Genomic DNA, 18,356 nt, shown 5'->3' with positions numbered 1-18,356 from the left:
ATGCACACAAAAGCAATACTAATTTGTGCCGAGGTAATAATGAACAGCAAATCAATGATTTAAGTGAAAACATTCCAGGCCAAACCATACCCGTTTTGTGGACAATAAAATGACAGCCATTGAAGCATTCAATCTTCAATCTCTTTATTAACCAGAGTTAACACAATCTGGTGAAAAGATTCAATAGAACAGCCGTCAAATGGTATCATAGTTTTGTCTTAATGTTGAGGTTACAAAGGGAGCTTTTGAGGACAGAAACATTTGTTTTGCAAGCAGACATATTTTGAAAATAAATTAAACTTAAGCGAAAAATAAAAATGTTGGAACAAATATAAATATATTTTGTGCACAGTAAGTGTTTGTTTGCTATTAGCCATATTAACACAATAACTGCTGTCTGCAGTCAGACCGATGCGCTGGCTCGTGCCCCCTCTCTTCCGCTCTAAACTTCACCCTTCTTTGCATTCAGATTTGTTTCTACACTCGCTCTGATATCTGCTGTGCGCTCGCACAAGTTTGGACATGCTAACATAAGGCAAACATAATTTTCTAGGTTTTGTCGAGTTTGGATCATCAGTTGTGTTGTGAATGAGAAGGTGTGTCCAAACCTTTGGCCTATAATATATATATTATATATATATTATATATACATACATATACCGTATTTTCCGCACTATAAGGCGCACCTAAAAAACTATTTTGTCAAAAGCTGACAGTGCGCCATATAATCTGGTGCGCTTTATATATGGACCAATATTGAGCCTCCAACAGGTAAAAGTTTCAATCAATCAATCAATCAATCAATCGCGACCTCTCCACCCCTTTTTAAGGGGACGGGCTGTATGTGCACTCGTATGTTAGGAGATGCCTCGTTAAACAGGAAAAAGTTTCGCTGAGACCAATGACGTTAAAGGCCTACTGAAATGAATTTGTTTTATTTAAACGGGGATAGCAGATCCATTCTATGTGTCATACTTGATCATTTCGCGATTTTGCCATATTTTTGCTGAAAGGATTTAGTAGAGAACATCGACGATAAAGTTCGCAATTTTTGGTCACTGATAAAAAAAAAGCCTTGCCTGTACCGGAAGTAGCGTGACATCGCAGGTTGAAGGGCTCCTCACATTTCCTCATTGTTTACACCAGCAGCGAGAGCGATTCAGACCGAGAAAGCGACGATTACCCCATTAATTTGAGCGAGGATGAAAGATTTGTGGATGAGGAACGTTAGAGTGAAGGACTAGAGTGCAGTGCAGGACGTATCTTTTTTCGCTCTGACCGTAACTTAGGTAAAAGGGCTCATTGGATTCCACACTTTCTCCTTTTTCTATTGTGGATCACAGATTTGTATTTTAAACCACCTCGAATACTATATCCTCTTAAAAATGACAGTCGAGAACGCAAAATGGACATTCAGTGACTTTTATCTCCACGACAATACATCGGTGAAGCACTTTAGCTACGGAGCTAACGTGATAGCATCGTGCTTAAATGCAGATAGAAACAAAATAAATAAGCCCCTGACTGGAAGGATAGACAGAAGATCAACAATACTACTATCAGGAGACACCGAATCAAACACTGGATCTGTAACTACACGGTTAATGCTGTGCCGCCCGTCGAAGCCTAGCAATGCTGTTGCTAACGACGCCATTGAAGCTAACTTAGCTACAGGACCTCGTCAGAGCTATGATAAAAACATTAGCGCTCCACCTACGCCAGCCCTCATCTGCTCATCAACACCTGTAGTCACCTGCGTTCCAGCGATCGACGGCGCGACGAAGGACTTCACCCGATCATCGATGCGGTCGGCGGCTAGCGTCAGACAGCGCGTCTGCTATCCAACTAAGTCCTCCTGGTTATGTTGCTGCAGCCAGCCGCTAATACACCGATCCCACCTACAGCTTTCTTCTTTGCAGTCTCCATTGTTCATTAAACAAATTGCAAAAGATTCACCAACACAGATGTCCAGAATACTGTGGAATTTTGCGATGAAAACAGAGCTGTTTGTATTGTGATACAATGTGTCCGAATACTTCCGTTTTAACCATTGACGTCACACGCAAACGTCATCATACATAGACGTTTTCAACCGGAAGTTCCCCGGGAAATTTAAAATTGTACTTTATAAGTTAACCCGGCCGTATTGGCATGTGTTGCAATGTTAAGATTTCATCATTGATATATAAACTATCAGACTGCGTGGTCGGTAGTAGTGGGTTTCAGTAGGCCTTTAAGATTGTTGTCTCTAATGACCTCATTAACTAACATTTTGGGAGACAATGATCTGATGTTTAAAAAGCCCATATTATAGGTAGTGGGCTGTTCTGAGGCATTTTTGTTCATGGTATCCATAGTACTGATATTACCGTATTTTTAGGACTATACGCCGCTCCGGCGTATAAGTCGCACCGGCCGAAAATGCATAATAAAGAAGGGGAAAAAAACATAAGTCGCACTGGAGTATAAGTCGCATTTTTTGGGGAAATTTATTTGATAAAACCCAACACCAAGAATAGACATTTGAAAGGCAATTTAAAATAAATAAAGAATGGTGATTAACAGGCTGAATAAGTGAACGTTATATGACTAATAAATAACCAACTGAGAACGTGCCTGGTATGTTAACGTAACATATTATGGTAAGAGTCATTCAAATAACTGTAACATATAGAACATGCTATACGTTTACCAAACAATCTGTCACTCCTAATCGCTAAATCCGATGAAATCTTATACGTCTAGTCTCTTACGTGAATGAGCTAAACATTATTTGATATTTTACGGTAATGTGTTAATTTTACACATAAGTAGCTCCTTAGTATAAGTCGCACCCCTGGCCAAACTATGAAAAAAACTGCGACTTATAGTCCGAAAAATACGATAATAGCGTTACATTTATTTTGTGTAGTGCGCTTTAAATAATTTCGATCGCATCTAGGAATTGATATGATAGGGATCATGAGATTATTTGCTTGGTGCTGCGATAGACAACTCGTTATAATATGCCACATCAGTAGAATGCATTTTCACATTTGGCACAGTCACGACAAAAAAACATGTGAGTTATGTATTCTGTGAGAAATGCAATGTGTGTAGGAATTTTCCAGCCTGGCGTTGGTTTGTTCTAGCTGACTCCTCACCCGGGCTAACAGACACTGTAAATGCCTGTGTCCGAGCTTTCTCTAGTGTAATTAGTCAAGCTTGACTTAAATACTAATCCATATTTCTGGAAAGAATGATGCCGCCTTCTTGGTTTGGGTGAAAGCTGTCTCTCCTCAGCAAGCCCGGTTTGCCCCACAAAAAGCGCCAATTATCAATAAACGTTTTGTACTGACTTAAACAATGTTGACACGCCATCAGTTGCTGGTATATTATCCTCTTATCTCGTCTCATATTAACCTACTTGTCAATTTTCTCTTAACGGCTTTCTTTCTGCGGCAACGTGCTTCCATCAACGTTTTTATCTTAGCGGTTAGCTTAGCTATTTGCATGCCAGCACCTGGTTTGCTCTCGGTATTTAACATGTTTTGCCTCGTCCTCCAGCAATAATGATACTTGATACTTAACAACTAAGATACTAAGAAATGCAGTTTATTGCTGTAATGGAGCTGCTGATTATTAGCCTACTCATTTCTTTATAAAATTGTTTTAAGTACATAGAACAAGACAAAATAAATATACGGTAAATGAACTTACAACGTAAATACCTAACCTTGTTTTTTTTAGTCCCTACCAGAAAACATTTCAAGTGAATCCATTTGCCTGAAATTTCCAAAAAGAAATCATTTTCAACTGTAAACATTTTTTTTTAAATTTGAGCAATTTGATTCTTAAAATAAAAATAAAATACATCTAATAAATAATTTATTCAAATCTATCACAAACAACTCTTGAGCACAATATATAAAACACTTAAACCTACCAAACAAAAAGGAGTGCAACAATTAATGCTGATTTAAAAAAAATTAGGAAGTCTAGATTGATGACTGCAATGGGCATGTTTTGCAATGCACAGCTTTTGGAAGTGGGGTGTAAAACATGATACTGCATGTTACTAATAAAACATGTTCCTGGGGCATTGCACCGTGCCATCCTAGAGAAGGGGCCCACCCCACTATTTGAAAAGGACTAGTGTATGGAGACTCATAATCAGCTGTGCGCCGCTTGTCAACCAGAGAGGATTGGCGTTTGTAATCTGCATTAATCGGCAATGGCTAATCACATACTTTTTCACCAAAATTGGCTGATACTGATTGGTGTCCGATCGGCACACACTAACAAAACCCAAATATTTTTAAAGTAGATTACAATTGTTCTGTGTGGCAACTTGAGAAAAAAATGCTAATTGACAGCCTGAACGTAACATGAGCCTTCACTCTTTATTTTAGCAGTTTTACACATTTAAATAAATAAAATCTTAAAATCGCAATTGCTATATCAATTTCAGACCCACAATAATCGCAACTCGTTTTTTTTTCTTCCTCTGCTTGTACACACACTCACGCGCGCACACACACACACACACACACACAGATTATTGCATGCTTTTGACGGCACAGATTATTGCATGCTTTTGACGGTACCAGACAGTACCAGGTACTGTCCGACTAAAACAGCCATGCGGGGGCGTAACAGCAGAATGGACAAAAATAATTAAGGTGTCTTCCAAGACAGAGAAGGCGCCAGACTTTTTTGAGCTTTGTCTTATGATTGTCTTCTCTCCAGTGCTGACATGTCAATTGTTTTGTATTCACTTCACTTGCCAGAATACATTGTTAAACTTTATTTCTAGAATTTATACAGACTGTTTGTAGAATCACTCTGCTCAGTAAAAGGGCCCTTCCAAACACTAACTTTTCAAAATATTTGTGGTTTTGAAAACCCTGAACATATATAGTATACAATGAGATGTAAATAATACCTCTTGGTTATTGCAGAAGTTTCCCCCACTACTTACCAGTGTTTCACCTAGTATTATAATTCAGCCGCCCACACCACAGTCCCATAGATGGTTAAGTTTGTTTTCATTTTCTATAAAGTGACAGGTCAAGAGTCGTTTAAAAGGGAAATGCACTTAAATTTTTTCTCTATTATTTACAATTCTCATGTGGGACAAGAACACCCATTTTTCTTTTTTCTAACTTAGCAAAAGTCACTAACAATGGAGGTAATGGGATTCTGTCTATTCCACTTATAAAGCACTCTAAAAAAAATTTAATTTTGTGTACCCGCTGTAAGTATATATGTAATATAGTAACAGGCATATTGATAACATGTAGGCCTGAGCGATATATCGATTTTATCAATATGTCAGAGTTTGTATACTTTTCATATACATGTTTATACCTTTTTCTTTTATATATAAAACACTTATTTTCATGAGAGCATGTCATTTGTGTCTACATGTTTAGGCCTGTACAATTTGGAGGCCCAATCACTTATTTTTTAACAGTAATTATGGAGCAATCGTATTACAGTTTGCTATGCTTTGCGCGTTTGAGTGTTGGTTTGTTTCAGACATCTCTTTAGTATGAGTCCAATACGCTGTCACTGTTTGGTACCACCAGGGATTTATCCTGAACATTAGACTACAACTTACAATAGGCAGTCATGTCAAATAGAGATGCATTTACAAGGAAATGCATTTTTAAATACTTGTAAAAATTGTAACATTGCTGTTTTTTTTTTTCTTTTCTCCCTATGCAGAAATTTACCGGCCACTCCACAGCTGTGACAACCCTGTGCTTTGCCACAACGCGGCCCCCTGAGACCGGTGGCCTCTATATTCTGTCTGGTGCTGCTCACGATCGACTGCTCAGTGTTTGGTGAGTACACAGATATTGTCATATCCGGCAATGTGTACACAATTTTTAATAAATGCTGTGGTACTGATGTAATTATTGTCTCACTGAAGGCAAGTACGTGAAGATGGAAAGGACAAAAACGCTGTTGTGTCATTCACACTCACAGATGAACCTAAACACATCGATCTCGTCACATCTAAAAGCAAGGAAGAGGTCAGACATCCTTGTAATACATCAACTAGTTTTTGTGTTTTAGACTCAACTTCACATACTGTTTGTTTCTCTTTAGAAATTGGGATCTACAATACATGTACATTGATTTAAAGTGTGTTGTTTGGTTCTTTTTATTGGACAGGCCGTGAGGTTCACAGTGGTGTGTAAAGATGGACAGATGCATCTTTTTGAGCACTTTCTAAATGGGTAAGCTCGAAGAACAATTTTGAACCGTCTTAATTATGAGAAAAGTCCATGTTAAATGACATTGTCATGCATTAATGCATTGTAGTAGGGCTGGGCGAAATGGATGAAAAAGTATATCTCGATATATTTTTACTTAAACTCAATATTCGATATACCGTATTTTCCGCACCATAAGGCGCCCCGTGTTATTAGCCGCACGTTTAATGAACGGCATATTTCAAAACTTTGTTTACCTGTTAGCCGCCCCGTGCTATTAGCCGCACCTACGCTACGCTAAAGGGAATGTCAACAAAACAGTCAGATAGGTCAGTCAAACTTTAATAATATATTACAAACCAGCGTTCTAACAACTCTGTTCACTCCCAAAATGTAATGTGCAATCACAAAAATAGTAACACTCAAAATAGTGCAGAGCAATAGCAACATCAATAACTCAACGTTGCTCATACGTTAGTGTCACACAACACACAAAATAAACATTTAAAGCTCACTTTCTGAAGTTATTACTCATCTACAAATCCCTCGAATTATTCTTCTTCGTGTGCTTCACTTGTTTTTTGACACCATCTGTGATGTGGACGCGCATGCAGTCGTAGATCAACAGGAACGGCGCTGCGTGAAAAAAGTCACCCGGTGTCTTCGCGTAAACGTCTATCAACCACTCGCTCATCTTTTCTTCATCCATCCGATCCCTTCGAGTTAGCTTTTATGATGACGCCGGCTGGAAAGTTCTCTTTTGGCAAGGTCTTCCTTTTGAATATCACCGTGGGCGGAAGTTTCTGGCCGTTAGCATGGCGAGCTAGAACCACAGTAGGACGACTTCTCATTCCCTGTGGTGCGAATATTCACCGTACGTGCTCCCGTTGTATCCACAGTGCGGTTCACAGGAATATCAAAAGTCAGTGGAACCTTGTACGCGTGTCTCTTAGTAGGAGACATTTTGTTGTCTTTACAGAAAAACAAATGAAATTAAATATCCGCGAGCTTCTTCTTCTCCGGGGGCGGGTGCTCACCTTGGCGGTTGCTTACAGTAGAAGAAGAAGCGCTTCCTCTTCTATGGGGGCGGTTGCTTACCGTAGAAGAAGAAGCACTTCCTCTTTTACGGGGAAAAAAGATGGCGACTGTTTACCGTAGTTGCGAGACCTAAACCTTATGAAAATAAATATGAATATTAATCCATATATAAGGCGCACCGGGTTATTAGCCGCACTGTCTGCTTTTGACAAAAATTGTGGTTTTTAGGTGCGGCTTATGGTGCGGAAAATACGGTATATCTCGATGTATTTTCTGGTAAAAATATACATATAAAGATATAAATTTTTTAGCTAAATTCACTGAAATTCTTAATTGAACTGAATAACAACTGTTCTGTAAACCGTCAGTGGCACTTTTATTAACAGTTAGTCGAGATGGGTATTAACAGCTAGAGCTGAAATGATTCCTCAAGTAATTCGATTACAAAATATATTTGAAGAATTTTCGCTGCCTCGAGGTGTCGTTAAGGTTTTTATTTATTTAATTTTTTACGGATTTTTGCCTCGTTTAGTAGTAAAAGCTCACGTTTCGGCCTCTTGTCCACACACAGACGCATACTTTTGTCTTTAAAAACACAGACTTTTACAAACGCTGGCCAAAGTGTAGCGATCCATAACTCTCCGCTTACTTAGCGTATGTGTGTACACAGCACAAACGGAAGACTTGTGATGATGTCACAGTTGTGCGCTGTCATTTCCAAACTCAACAACACTGGCTGGCTTTAAACACATTATACGATGACTTACTGTATTTTTGAACGTAAACATGCTGCTCTTTTCACTCAACATTAATAAAAAGACACATCAAAATGGGCTTTGCGACACTCCCGCCGGCGCTAATGACAGTCAGGTGTTTTGGATACAATTGCTGTCGAACCTCCACCTGATGGAACAACTTTGACAGGAAAGACTTTTTGCTCTTGTGTCCTAAGAAAGATGCAACATTATCTTATGTTTTTTGTCCTTGTTTAACGACAAAATCTTGAAGTTAACTTACATGTCTTGCTTCCATTTTTGTAGATGGAGCCGGGCGCGACCGTGCACGCACATAAATAGCGACCAAGCAACTAAAAAAAACTATGTAGCGTCCTCCTTGTAGTGTGTACTAATGTTAAAGACAATATACACTTCATTACTATGTAATATATCACTATATCTATGATAAAATGCTTTATAATTCCATGACAGTTTTGCAGCGCACACACGCGTCCGTGTGCTTTATATAGATACTTAAACATGCAAAATAGTTTCCTTGGCTCGTTAGTACGTGCTGATTTTAGAAATAATGTACACTTCACTGCACATGTAATATATCACCATGTTGCTGGACATGTTATAATTCTATGAGTGTAGGGTTTCAGCAGCAAAGGCGTGCATTCGCTCTTTAATAATGTTCCCAGGATTCTGTGTACATGCAGGCTGGGTTAAAAGATAATGTACGTGTCATTGTACATCTAAAGTATATCAAAATAAACACAATGGAAGGTGTAATGCTGCATCAAATCAGTTATTGCTGCTTTTTTGTGTACATGCATGACAGCAGGTGTATGTGTTTGTGTGTAGACATAGACCGTTTTGAAACTACCGTATTTTCCGCACCATAAGCCGCACCTAAAAACCACAAATTTTCTCAAAAGCTGACAGTGCAGCTAATAACCCGGTGCGCCTTATATATAGATTGATATTAATATTTATTTTCATAAAGTTTAGGTCTCGCAACAGCCGCCATCTTTTTTCCCCGTAGAAGAGGAAGCGCTTCTTCTTCTACGGTAAGCAACCGCCCCCATAGAAGAGGAAGCGCTTCTTCTTCTACTGTAAGCAACCGCCAAGGTGAGCACCCGCCCCCGTAGAAGAAGAAGCGCGCGGATATTACGTTTCATTTCATTTGTGTGTTTCTGTAAAGACCACAAAATCGCTCCTACTAAGAGACACGCGTACAAGGTTCCACTGACTTTTGATATTCCTGTGAACCGCACTGTGGATGCAACGGGAGCACGTACGGTGAATATTCGCACCACAGGGAATGAGAAGTCGTCCTTCACTGTGGTTCTAGCTTGCCATGCTAACGGCCAGAAACTTCCACCCATGGTGATATTCAAAACGAAGCCAAAAGAGAACTTTCCAGCCGGCGTCATCATAAAAGCTAACTCGAAGGGATGGATGGATGAAGAAGAGATGAGCGAGTGGTTGATAGACGTTTACGCGAAGAGACCGGGTGACTTTTTTCACGCAGCGCCGTTCCTGTTGATCTACGACTGCATGTGCGTCCACATCACAGATGGTGTCAAAAAACAAGTGAAGCACACCGAAGAAGAAGAATTCGAGGGATTTGTGGATGAGTAATAACTTCAGAAAGTGAGCTTTAAATGTTTATTTTGTGTGTCGTGTGACATTAACGTTCGAGCAACGTTGAGTTATTGATGTTGCTATTGCTCGGCACTATTTTGAGTGTTACTATTTTTGTGATTGCACATTTGCACATTACATTTTGGGAGTGAACAGAGTTGTTAGAACGCTGGTCTGTAATATATTATTAAAGTTTGACTGACCTATCTGACTGTTTTTTTGACATTCCCTTTAGCGCAGCGTAGGTGCGGCTAATAACACGGGCGGCTAATAGGTAAACAAAGTTTTGAAATATGCCATTCATTGAATGCGCGGCTTATAACACGGGGCGGCTTATGGTGCGGAAAATACGGTACACTTGTGTGGATGGAGATTGTTTTAACCCCAAATATGTGTTTTTGAAACTGTACGTGTTCGTGTGGACATAGCATTAAAGGCACTACCTAATCCACTTTTAATGTTTGATATAATGAAAACTGTTCTTATTGTTTTATTTTTGATACTAAGAATATAGTTTTATTTTAGCTTTGTCAGGGAATATTAATTTTGAACTAATTTTATATACGGTATGTGTTTTCATTTCAAACATGTTATGATGGCAAAATGAACATTGATTACTATTTTGCATGCAAAGAATGCAATACATTTCATTGCAAATTTAAAACTGTTGTCATTAAGTGGTATGTCTTTTTATATTGTTTATGTATTGTTGGAAGGTTGAAAACAGCTCAGCGGATTTGCGTGGAGAAACCACCATTTAAACGGCACCGTATAATAATCATCAAAAATGCACGAGAGAAAATAACTTTGTTTATGCGGTCACACCACACAGCAGATAGGGCTGTGAGCGCACCTGTTTTTATTAGCACACACAAATTGGCACAATCAACCACGGACGCATTTCAGCTGTGCGTTTTCAATAATGAAAACAGGCGTTTAGGAAATAAAAGACAATTACGCCAAACGCAATAATTGAGGGCACATCTTAACATGTATAATTAAACCTTAATTAAGCAAAAATATTACTCTGGCCCGGCTGCACCAAATAATATAAATCCATTTAATTAATAAAGTCAAAATACAAATAAGGCAACAACAGAAGTATCCCACACTTCTATTTTGTAAAGTTAATTTGCACAGCCGATATGGGCATCTACATCAACAATATGATTGGCTTGAGAAGCTGGACAGGACCAAAAAAAATTAAGCAAAAATATGATTTATTCGATTAATCGCTAGGGATATTCGAGAGAATACTCGATTACTAAAATATTTGATTTGATTTGATTTATTTATTATCTCAAAGTGTTTGAGCTGGATGTGACGTCGCGAGCAACAAATAAATTGATACATATATATCGTATTTTTCGGATTATAAATCGCTCCGGAGTATACGTCGCACCGGCCGAAAATGCATAATAAAGAAGGAAAAAAACATAAATATGTCACACGAGTATAAGTCGCATTTTTGGGGGAAATTTATTTGATAAAATCCAATACCAAGAATAGACATTTGAAAGGCAATTTAAAATAAATAAAGAATAGTGAACAGGCTGAATAAGTGTATGTTATATGACGCATAAATAACCAACTGAGAACGTGCCTGGTATGTTAACGTAACATATTATGGTAAGAGTCATTCAAATAACTATAAGATATATAGAACATGCTATACATTTACCAAACCTAATCGTTAAATCCGATGAAATCTTCTTCCTCGGTTTTGCTTCTAAACAACTCTGCCAACTCCAAAGGTATGCGCCGCTTCCTCTTGCCGTTTTCTGCTGCATATTTCACTATGTCCAGCTTGTAATCTGCAGTGTATGATTTCCTTTTCGGTGCCATTTTTGTTCAGCCCTTCTCAGTTTTTATAAGTTACCGCCAATATTGAAATGATCCAGTTTTATAGCTACGGACGTAGTTGCAGGTAGCATCCCATGACGCACAATGCACTTCTGCCATGACCCGGCCCCGCCTATTTTTTATTGGTTGACGTGTGTGTGACGATTGCTGACGTGTGTGTGACGATTGCTGACATTCGCCTCCTCTCTTACGGGTGTGAGATAAATAATATTATTTGATATTTTACGGTAATGTGTTAATAATTTCACACATAAATCGCTCCGGAGTATAAATCGCACCCCCGGCCAAACTATGAAAAAAACTGCGATTTATAATCCGAAAAATACGGTACACACTACTGTTCAAAAGTTTGGGGGTCACCCAAACAATTTTGTGGAATAGCCTTCATTTCTAAGAACAAGAATAGACTGTCGAGTTTCAGATGAAAGTTCTCTTTTTCTGGCCATTTTGAGCGTTTAATTGACCCCACAAATGTGATGCTCCAGAAACTCAATCTGCTCAAAGGAAGGTCAGTTTTGTAGCTTCTGTAACGAGCTAAACTGTTTTCAGATGTGTGAACATGATTGCACAAGGGTTTTCTAATCATCAATTAGCCTTCTGAGCCAATGAGCAAACACATTGTACCATTAGAACACTGGAGTGATAGTTGCTGGAAATGGGCCTCTATACACCTATGTAGATATTGCACCAAAAACCAGACATTTGCAGCTAGAATAGTCATTTACCACATTAGCAATGTATAGAGTGTATTTCTTTAAAGTTAAGACTAGTTTAAAGTTATCTTCATTGAAAAGTACAGTGCTTTTCCTTCAAAATTAAGGACATTTCAATGTGACCCCAAACTTTTGACCGGTAGTGTATATCAATTGGATTTTACATGAATCAATACTTGGTAGTTAAGACTGGACGATTATGGCAAAATAAATGACAATTATTTTCATTGATATTGTAATCACGATTAATTTGACGATTATTCAATAATTTAAAAACATAAGTATTTATTGTACCACCAAAACTCAACTTTAAATATAGTTTAAAAAACCTGGAAATCAATTAGTAACGAATAAACCCAAAGTAAAGTAATAATAGCAATATCAGTAAATTTGATTTAAAAAAAAAAAAAAAAAACTTTGTCTATTTTAACTTTTAATTCAGTTTATGGATTGTTCTTGTTAGCTTTTGTTTCGTAGTTAAGTCGCGGTTTCAAATGACCGCCTTGACATTCACATCGTTTACCATGATATTTTTTGTGTTCATCAGCAGATTCCGTTTTATCGGCCGGTTATGTGACTGTCCGCGGTTACGTGAACACAGAAATCATGCCTTACTTTTGTGTTGCATTTAGTAATTATTGATTAGGCATACTAGCTCTGTATCAAATAAAAAGTACCGTAATTTCCGGACTATAAGCCGCACCTGACTATAAGCCGCACCAGCTAAATTTAGGGGAAAATACAGATTGCTCCATATATAAGCCGCACCCGACTATAAGCCGCAGGGTTTTGATGTGTAATTACCGTAGTATATAGGGGTTCCTGCTACCATGGAGGGGATTGTCGGGACAGAGATGACTGTTTGGGAACGCAAAGCGTCCCATTTATTAACAATCAATCTTTCAATCATTCAATCAAACTTTCACATCTTTGACATGGCGAACAGCATTCGTGCAGAGTACAAATAATACAACGGTGCAAAGTAATACAAAGTGCTCGCCTGTACGTTATCAAAATAACCAGCCTACCGGTATATGAAAAGTCAGTCTTTAATCATTGTGTCATCGTCTTCCTCCTGCGTACTAAAACCACCGAAATCCTCTTCGTCGGTGTCTGAGAAGAACAGGCCGTAAATAAGCCGCACCGTTGTATAAGCCGCAGGGACCAGAACGAGGGGAAAAAGTAGCGGCTTATAGTCCGGAAATTACGGTAGCTACCATGGTGACATCCCAAACTTCTCCTAAACAGGCTCTTTTTTTCACTCAATCGCTTATCTGTTTCACCGTCCCAAGCTCTGCAATTTGCATGCACGTTGCGAGGCCCATTATTTTTTTTTCTTCCGATTATTGTATTTCCATAATCGTAAGAAGTCATAATTGAAATTAAATTAGATTATTTGTCCATCCCTACTGGTAGTACCAACGTAATTTAGTCAGTGCCTTAACAAGTACATTTGGTAACCATCCCTACTTACGTTGGTGGTTGAACAAGGTCTAGTGTGCAACGGTACATTAAGTTCAAAGCTAGCTAATGTCCAGCTATGCTTAGGATGCCTGAAGTAGCTCAATTGTGCTGCTTACAAATGAATGAATCTTCTCTTAAAAGCAAAATAACATTGAACAGCAAAATAACACTGAACAATGTTGGTTGACTAATGCATTTAATAGTGAGTTTTAGAATAGTGTATTCAGTGTACCGTATTTTCCGCACCATAAGCCGCACCTAAAAAACACAATTTTTGTCAAAAGCAGACAGTGCGGCTAATAACCCGGTGCGCCTTATATATGGATTAATATTCATATTTATTTTCATAAGGTTTAGGTCTCGCAACTACGGTAAACAGCCGCCATCTTTTTTCCCCGTAAAAGAGGAAGCGCTTCTTCTTCTACGGTAAGCAACCGCCCCCATAGAAGAGGAAGCGCTTCTTCTTCTACTGTAAGCAACCGCCAAGGTGAGCACCCGCCCCCGTAGAAGAAGAAGCTCGCGGATATTTAATTTCATTTGTGTGTATCTGTAAAGACAAAAAATGTCTCCTACTAAGAGACACGCGTATAAGGTTCCACTGACTTTTGATATTCATGTGAACCGCACTGTGGATACAACGGGAACACGTACGGTGAATATTCGCACCACAGGGAATGAGAAGTCGTCCTACTGTGGTTCTAGCTTGCCATGCTAACGGCCAGAAACTTCCGCCCACGGTGATATTCAAAAGGAAGACCTTGCCAAAAGAGAACTTTCCAGCCGGCGTCATCATAAAAGCTATCTCGAAGGGATGGATGGATGAAGAAAAGATGAGCGAGTGGTTGATAGACGTTTACGCGAAGACACCGGGTGACTTTTTTCACGCAGCGCCGTCCCTGTTGATCTACGACTGCATGCGCGTCCACATCATCGATGGTGTCAAAAAACAAGTGAAGCACACCGAAGAAGAAGAATTCGATGGATTTGTGGATGAGTAATAACTTGAGAAAGTGAGCTTTAAATGTTTATTTTGTGTGTTGTGTGACACTAACGTATGAGCAACGTTGAGTTATTGATGTTGCTATTGCTCTGCACTATTTTGAGTGTTACTATTTTTGTGATTGCACATTTGCACATTACATTTTGGGACTGAACAGAGTTGTTAGAACGCTGGTTTGTAATATATTATTAAAGTTTGACTGACCTATCTGACTGTTTTGTTGACATTCCCTTTAGCGTAGCGTAGGTGCGGCTAATAGCACGGGGCGGCTAATAGTTAAACAAAGTTTTGAAATATGCCGTTCATTAAACGTGCGGCTAATAACACGGGGCGCCTTATGGTGCGGAAAATACGGTATACAAATACCTGTCCAATGATTGTCTTTGCAGTCCCTGTAAGAAGCCTCTGTTACCTACGTGCACGGTGCAGATGTCTGACACCCAAGACTCCCCAATGCCAATCCCCCTCCTCTCTGCTACCCTGGGTCCTGATGCGCGAACTGTGATGCTCGCTTATGGCAACTATCTACAGCCTGTAATGGAAAAAGTGGTGAGCACGCAGCTAACTGTTACTTTGTCTATCCAAATATTGTACAGCTAATTAGATGAATTTTCAATGTGGTAATATCAATAATGCATGGCGGAAACTATTTTAAAATGATGTTTTAACCCTTGGTAATTTCTTCGACTGTTATATATTCCGTGAAGCAGTGCATGTCTCTAATCTGTGTCTGATTAATTTTTAAAATACTGAACCTAATTTATTGCTTTGGCAGCTTCTCAGAAAGTGATCTTTTTTGTGATTTTCCATCAACCTATATTTGCTACAGGATATCAACACAGAAGAAAGAGACATCTGTTTGACTCGCAATGTTCAGACTGCACTGTCCCTTTCAATCGCTTCTACAGTTTCCAAGGTAATAGTCTGGTGGTTTAAATATCTTTCAGTGTGAGCCTCACTGTACATAGTTGCAGCCTAAAATGTTTTTTTCCAGACATATTTGCAGCAACGTAAGTGGATTCTCTGTAGATGCAGCCATCCTTTGCAATTGTAGTATTCTGTGTGTTGTGGGGAGTAACATCGGTCTCAGTTCTGTAAATTTTGTTGATACATAATTATTAGACTTTAGGCTTAAGGCTATACGTATCGGAAATGTTTCAAAGATTTCAATGTCTAAAACTTGTAAAAACGCTGCCTCTCTTTCATTGTAGGTGAAAACCCCAATTGTCAATGCTAAAAGCACAGTGCTGGTCCCCGGGCTTCCTGGTCATCAAGCCCCACTTAAGGGAACTTTACTGGCAACAGAAAAAAGGAAAAAAGACTCGGACACAAAAGAGGTTTGACGAGTGTGCCTAATCATGAATAACTCATAACAAATGTTGAATCTGATTTGTGTTTGCCTTCAAAAAGTGCTGTCTTTGCTCTATTGTTCTTGTAAAGGTAATATATACAGTATGCTTACGTAAACAGGAGTGTACCGCCAGTCAATGAAGCTTCTTTATGATCTCATCTACAGTATTTCACCTGTGCACTGGTTGCTAGAAAATTTGTTTTTGCGCTGCAAATGTGTTATGGTTATAAGTACGTTGACACTACTGACCAAATTTATATCCACGTCTCATTTAGCAAAAGTGTATCTCTTCCTCTGCAGATGTCAATTGCTGAGCGACTTGGAGAAATTGTTCTTCAGTCTGCCACTTCAACTGTGAAGGGAAGGCCAAAGGGGAGGCCCTCTTTAGAGATGGACAATTTTGCCGTACTTCTGGTGCAGGGGCTTGAGAGCAGCGACTGCAATATCCTAAATGTAAATATTCCTCTCGCTGTCTTCGTCATGAAATGTGTTCTATGGGGAAAAATCCATTATTTGTAAGTTTTTAGTAGCCATACCTTTTAGGAAATTGAGAGAATAAAAGAACAAATGTAATCCATTATGTTGGTTGTGTTTTGAGAACAGGGTATTGGTTAAAAAAATGTTTCATTCTCAAACTTTTTTCACTGCAATTCTTGCAAAAATAGTTGAACAAGTTTTTCTCTTTCTTTTCACAGAAAGTTTTTCAAACGCATAAAGATATATTGATAAAGAAAACTGTTGCCCGGTTACCCCTGCCAGCAGTTTTACCACTGATGGAAGAGGTAAGTGTCAGTGTCTAGCACATTCTAAAGCTGCTATATTCTGTACTGCCACTGGCCTAGATCTTTGTCAGGATACATTTAATCAACCATTATCTCCTTGTAGATAACCAGGAGGCTCCAAGGGCACCCTTATTCGTAAGTACTGTATTGACCGATTAGATTTGAGCACTGAATTTTTGCCAGAAGTGTTGAGCATTGTTAATTTAGGCAAGTGATTTTTCTATTATATGTCTAAAGGGGAACTGCACTTATTTTACATTTTGTCTATCATTCACAATAATTACGAGACAAGAACACACTTGTTTTCATTCTTTAGGATTCTAAAGAGGATAAAGGCTTGCAAAATGCAGCTAAGGGGAGTCACTGTTGTAGCCTTCAAAACCCTCCTAAACAACTTCAAATGTTGGTAATTTTATGCATTACTGGAACATCTTTTCTCAGGTTATTTCCGTTTCAATAGCAGCGCACTTTCGGCAACAAATGTGTGGTACTACTTTCGCAAACGAACACAAATTTGTGTCGATCATGGCAGACTTGGTAACAAACAACGAAGACAACTTTTTGTACAAATAAGGATTCTTTTTTTTTTTTTTTTAACCTGAATATACGGAGGATTAACTACTGGATATAGAAGCCAGCACGAACAGATGGTGAAACGTTGGAGCAGACGGAAGCCGAGAGAGTGAGATTGGCGTGACTTGCCGGTGTAAATGTGGAACTTGAAGCCAAGCTATGCCGACATAAAGGGCATGCTTACCCAAAGTCAACTTGAAAAAACTTCCCTGGCCAGCTGGACCAGACAGACAACTGTCCATCGAGTGAGTCACTATAATATTGATTATGATACATGCAGCACCTCATGCGTGTTGTTACAACTACATACACTGTAAACAAGTAGAGGTGGGCGATATGGCAAAATAAACTGTTTTTTTTTTCCATATCATCCGATCACGATTGATATTACTTTTTTTGCATTAAAGGGGAATTGTTCAGTGCAGGGTTATTTTGACCGCAGTTGTATCCCTACTGTTCAATACTGCAGTATTTTGTAACAGATATTTCCGCCATGTTTGATCTAGGTTAATATATGCTAACAGCTGACAACTGTCATTTTGTTCATATCTATGATTGTGGTTATTAGAAGTGAAACGGTACAGGTAACCCAGGCGACAGTCTGTACCTTTGTTTTAGGGCCTCAGTTTTGTCTCTTTTTCGGTTAGTTTTGTGGGGGTAAAGAGAACAACTTTTTTCCTCAAGTTTTTTTTGTTGTGTTTTTTTGCATGTCAGACATTCTGCAGTAAACAAAGTATCATTGGCGTACAGACTACTATTAGACTTTTATTTCAAATTAACATTTACTAAACAACAATTTCCAAATGGTAAATTATTTGTATTCTATGATTACTTTGATACATCAGTGCTTTTCACCAGTGCTTTTGCAAACAAGCTGTGCCCCAGATTGTAGTTTAAAAAAAACAAAAACTCAAATACTGTGGCTTATATTTAATAAAAGTACATTAAAGTGCAGTTTGAATTTTAGATACTGTAAATTAATGTGTACCAACACACACAACTA

The 18,356-nt window shown here is 38.7% G+C and overlaps 1 protein-coding gene across 1 annotated transcript in view; it reads left to right on the top strand.

The window, feature by feature from the left end:
• wdr43 (WD repeat domain 43) overlaps positions 1–18,356 on the top strand; it is a 44,515-nt gene that overhangs the window by 16,766 nt on the left and 9,393 nt on the right. The window contains exons 5-13 of the mRNA XM_062041725.1: positions 5,710–5,828; positions 5,918–6,020; positions 6,163–6,227; positions 15,037–15,196; positions 15,477–15,563; positions 15,859–15,984; positions 16,299–16,451; positions 16,694–16,780; positions 16,884–16,915. Coding sequence (XP_061897709.1) covers positions 5,710–5,828; positions 5,918–6,020; positions 6,163–6,227; positions 15,037–15,196; positions 15,477–15,563; positions 15,859–15,984; positions 16,299–16,451; positions 16,694–16,780; positions 16,884–16,915 — 932 coding nt within the window. The remainder of the gene's footprint in view (positions 1–5,709; positions 5,829–5,917; positions 6,021–6,162; positions 6,228–15,036; positions 15,197–15,476; positions 15,564–15,858; positions 15,985–16,298; positions 16,452–16,693; positions 16,781–16,883; positions 16,916–18,356) is intronic.

The sequence above is a fragment of the Entelurus aequoreus genome, linkage group LG03 (assembly GCF_033978785.1).
Source record: "Entelurus aequoreus isolate RoL-2023_Sb linkage group LG03, RoL_Eaeq_v1.1, whole genome shotgun sequence".
Taxonomy (NCBI): Eukaryota; Metazoa; Chordata; class Actinopteri; order Syngnathiformes; family Syngnathidae; genus Entelurus; species Entelurus aequoreus.
Note: the sequence above shows the minus strand (reverse complement) of the source record. Positions and strands in the feature narration are given on the sequence as shown.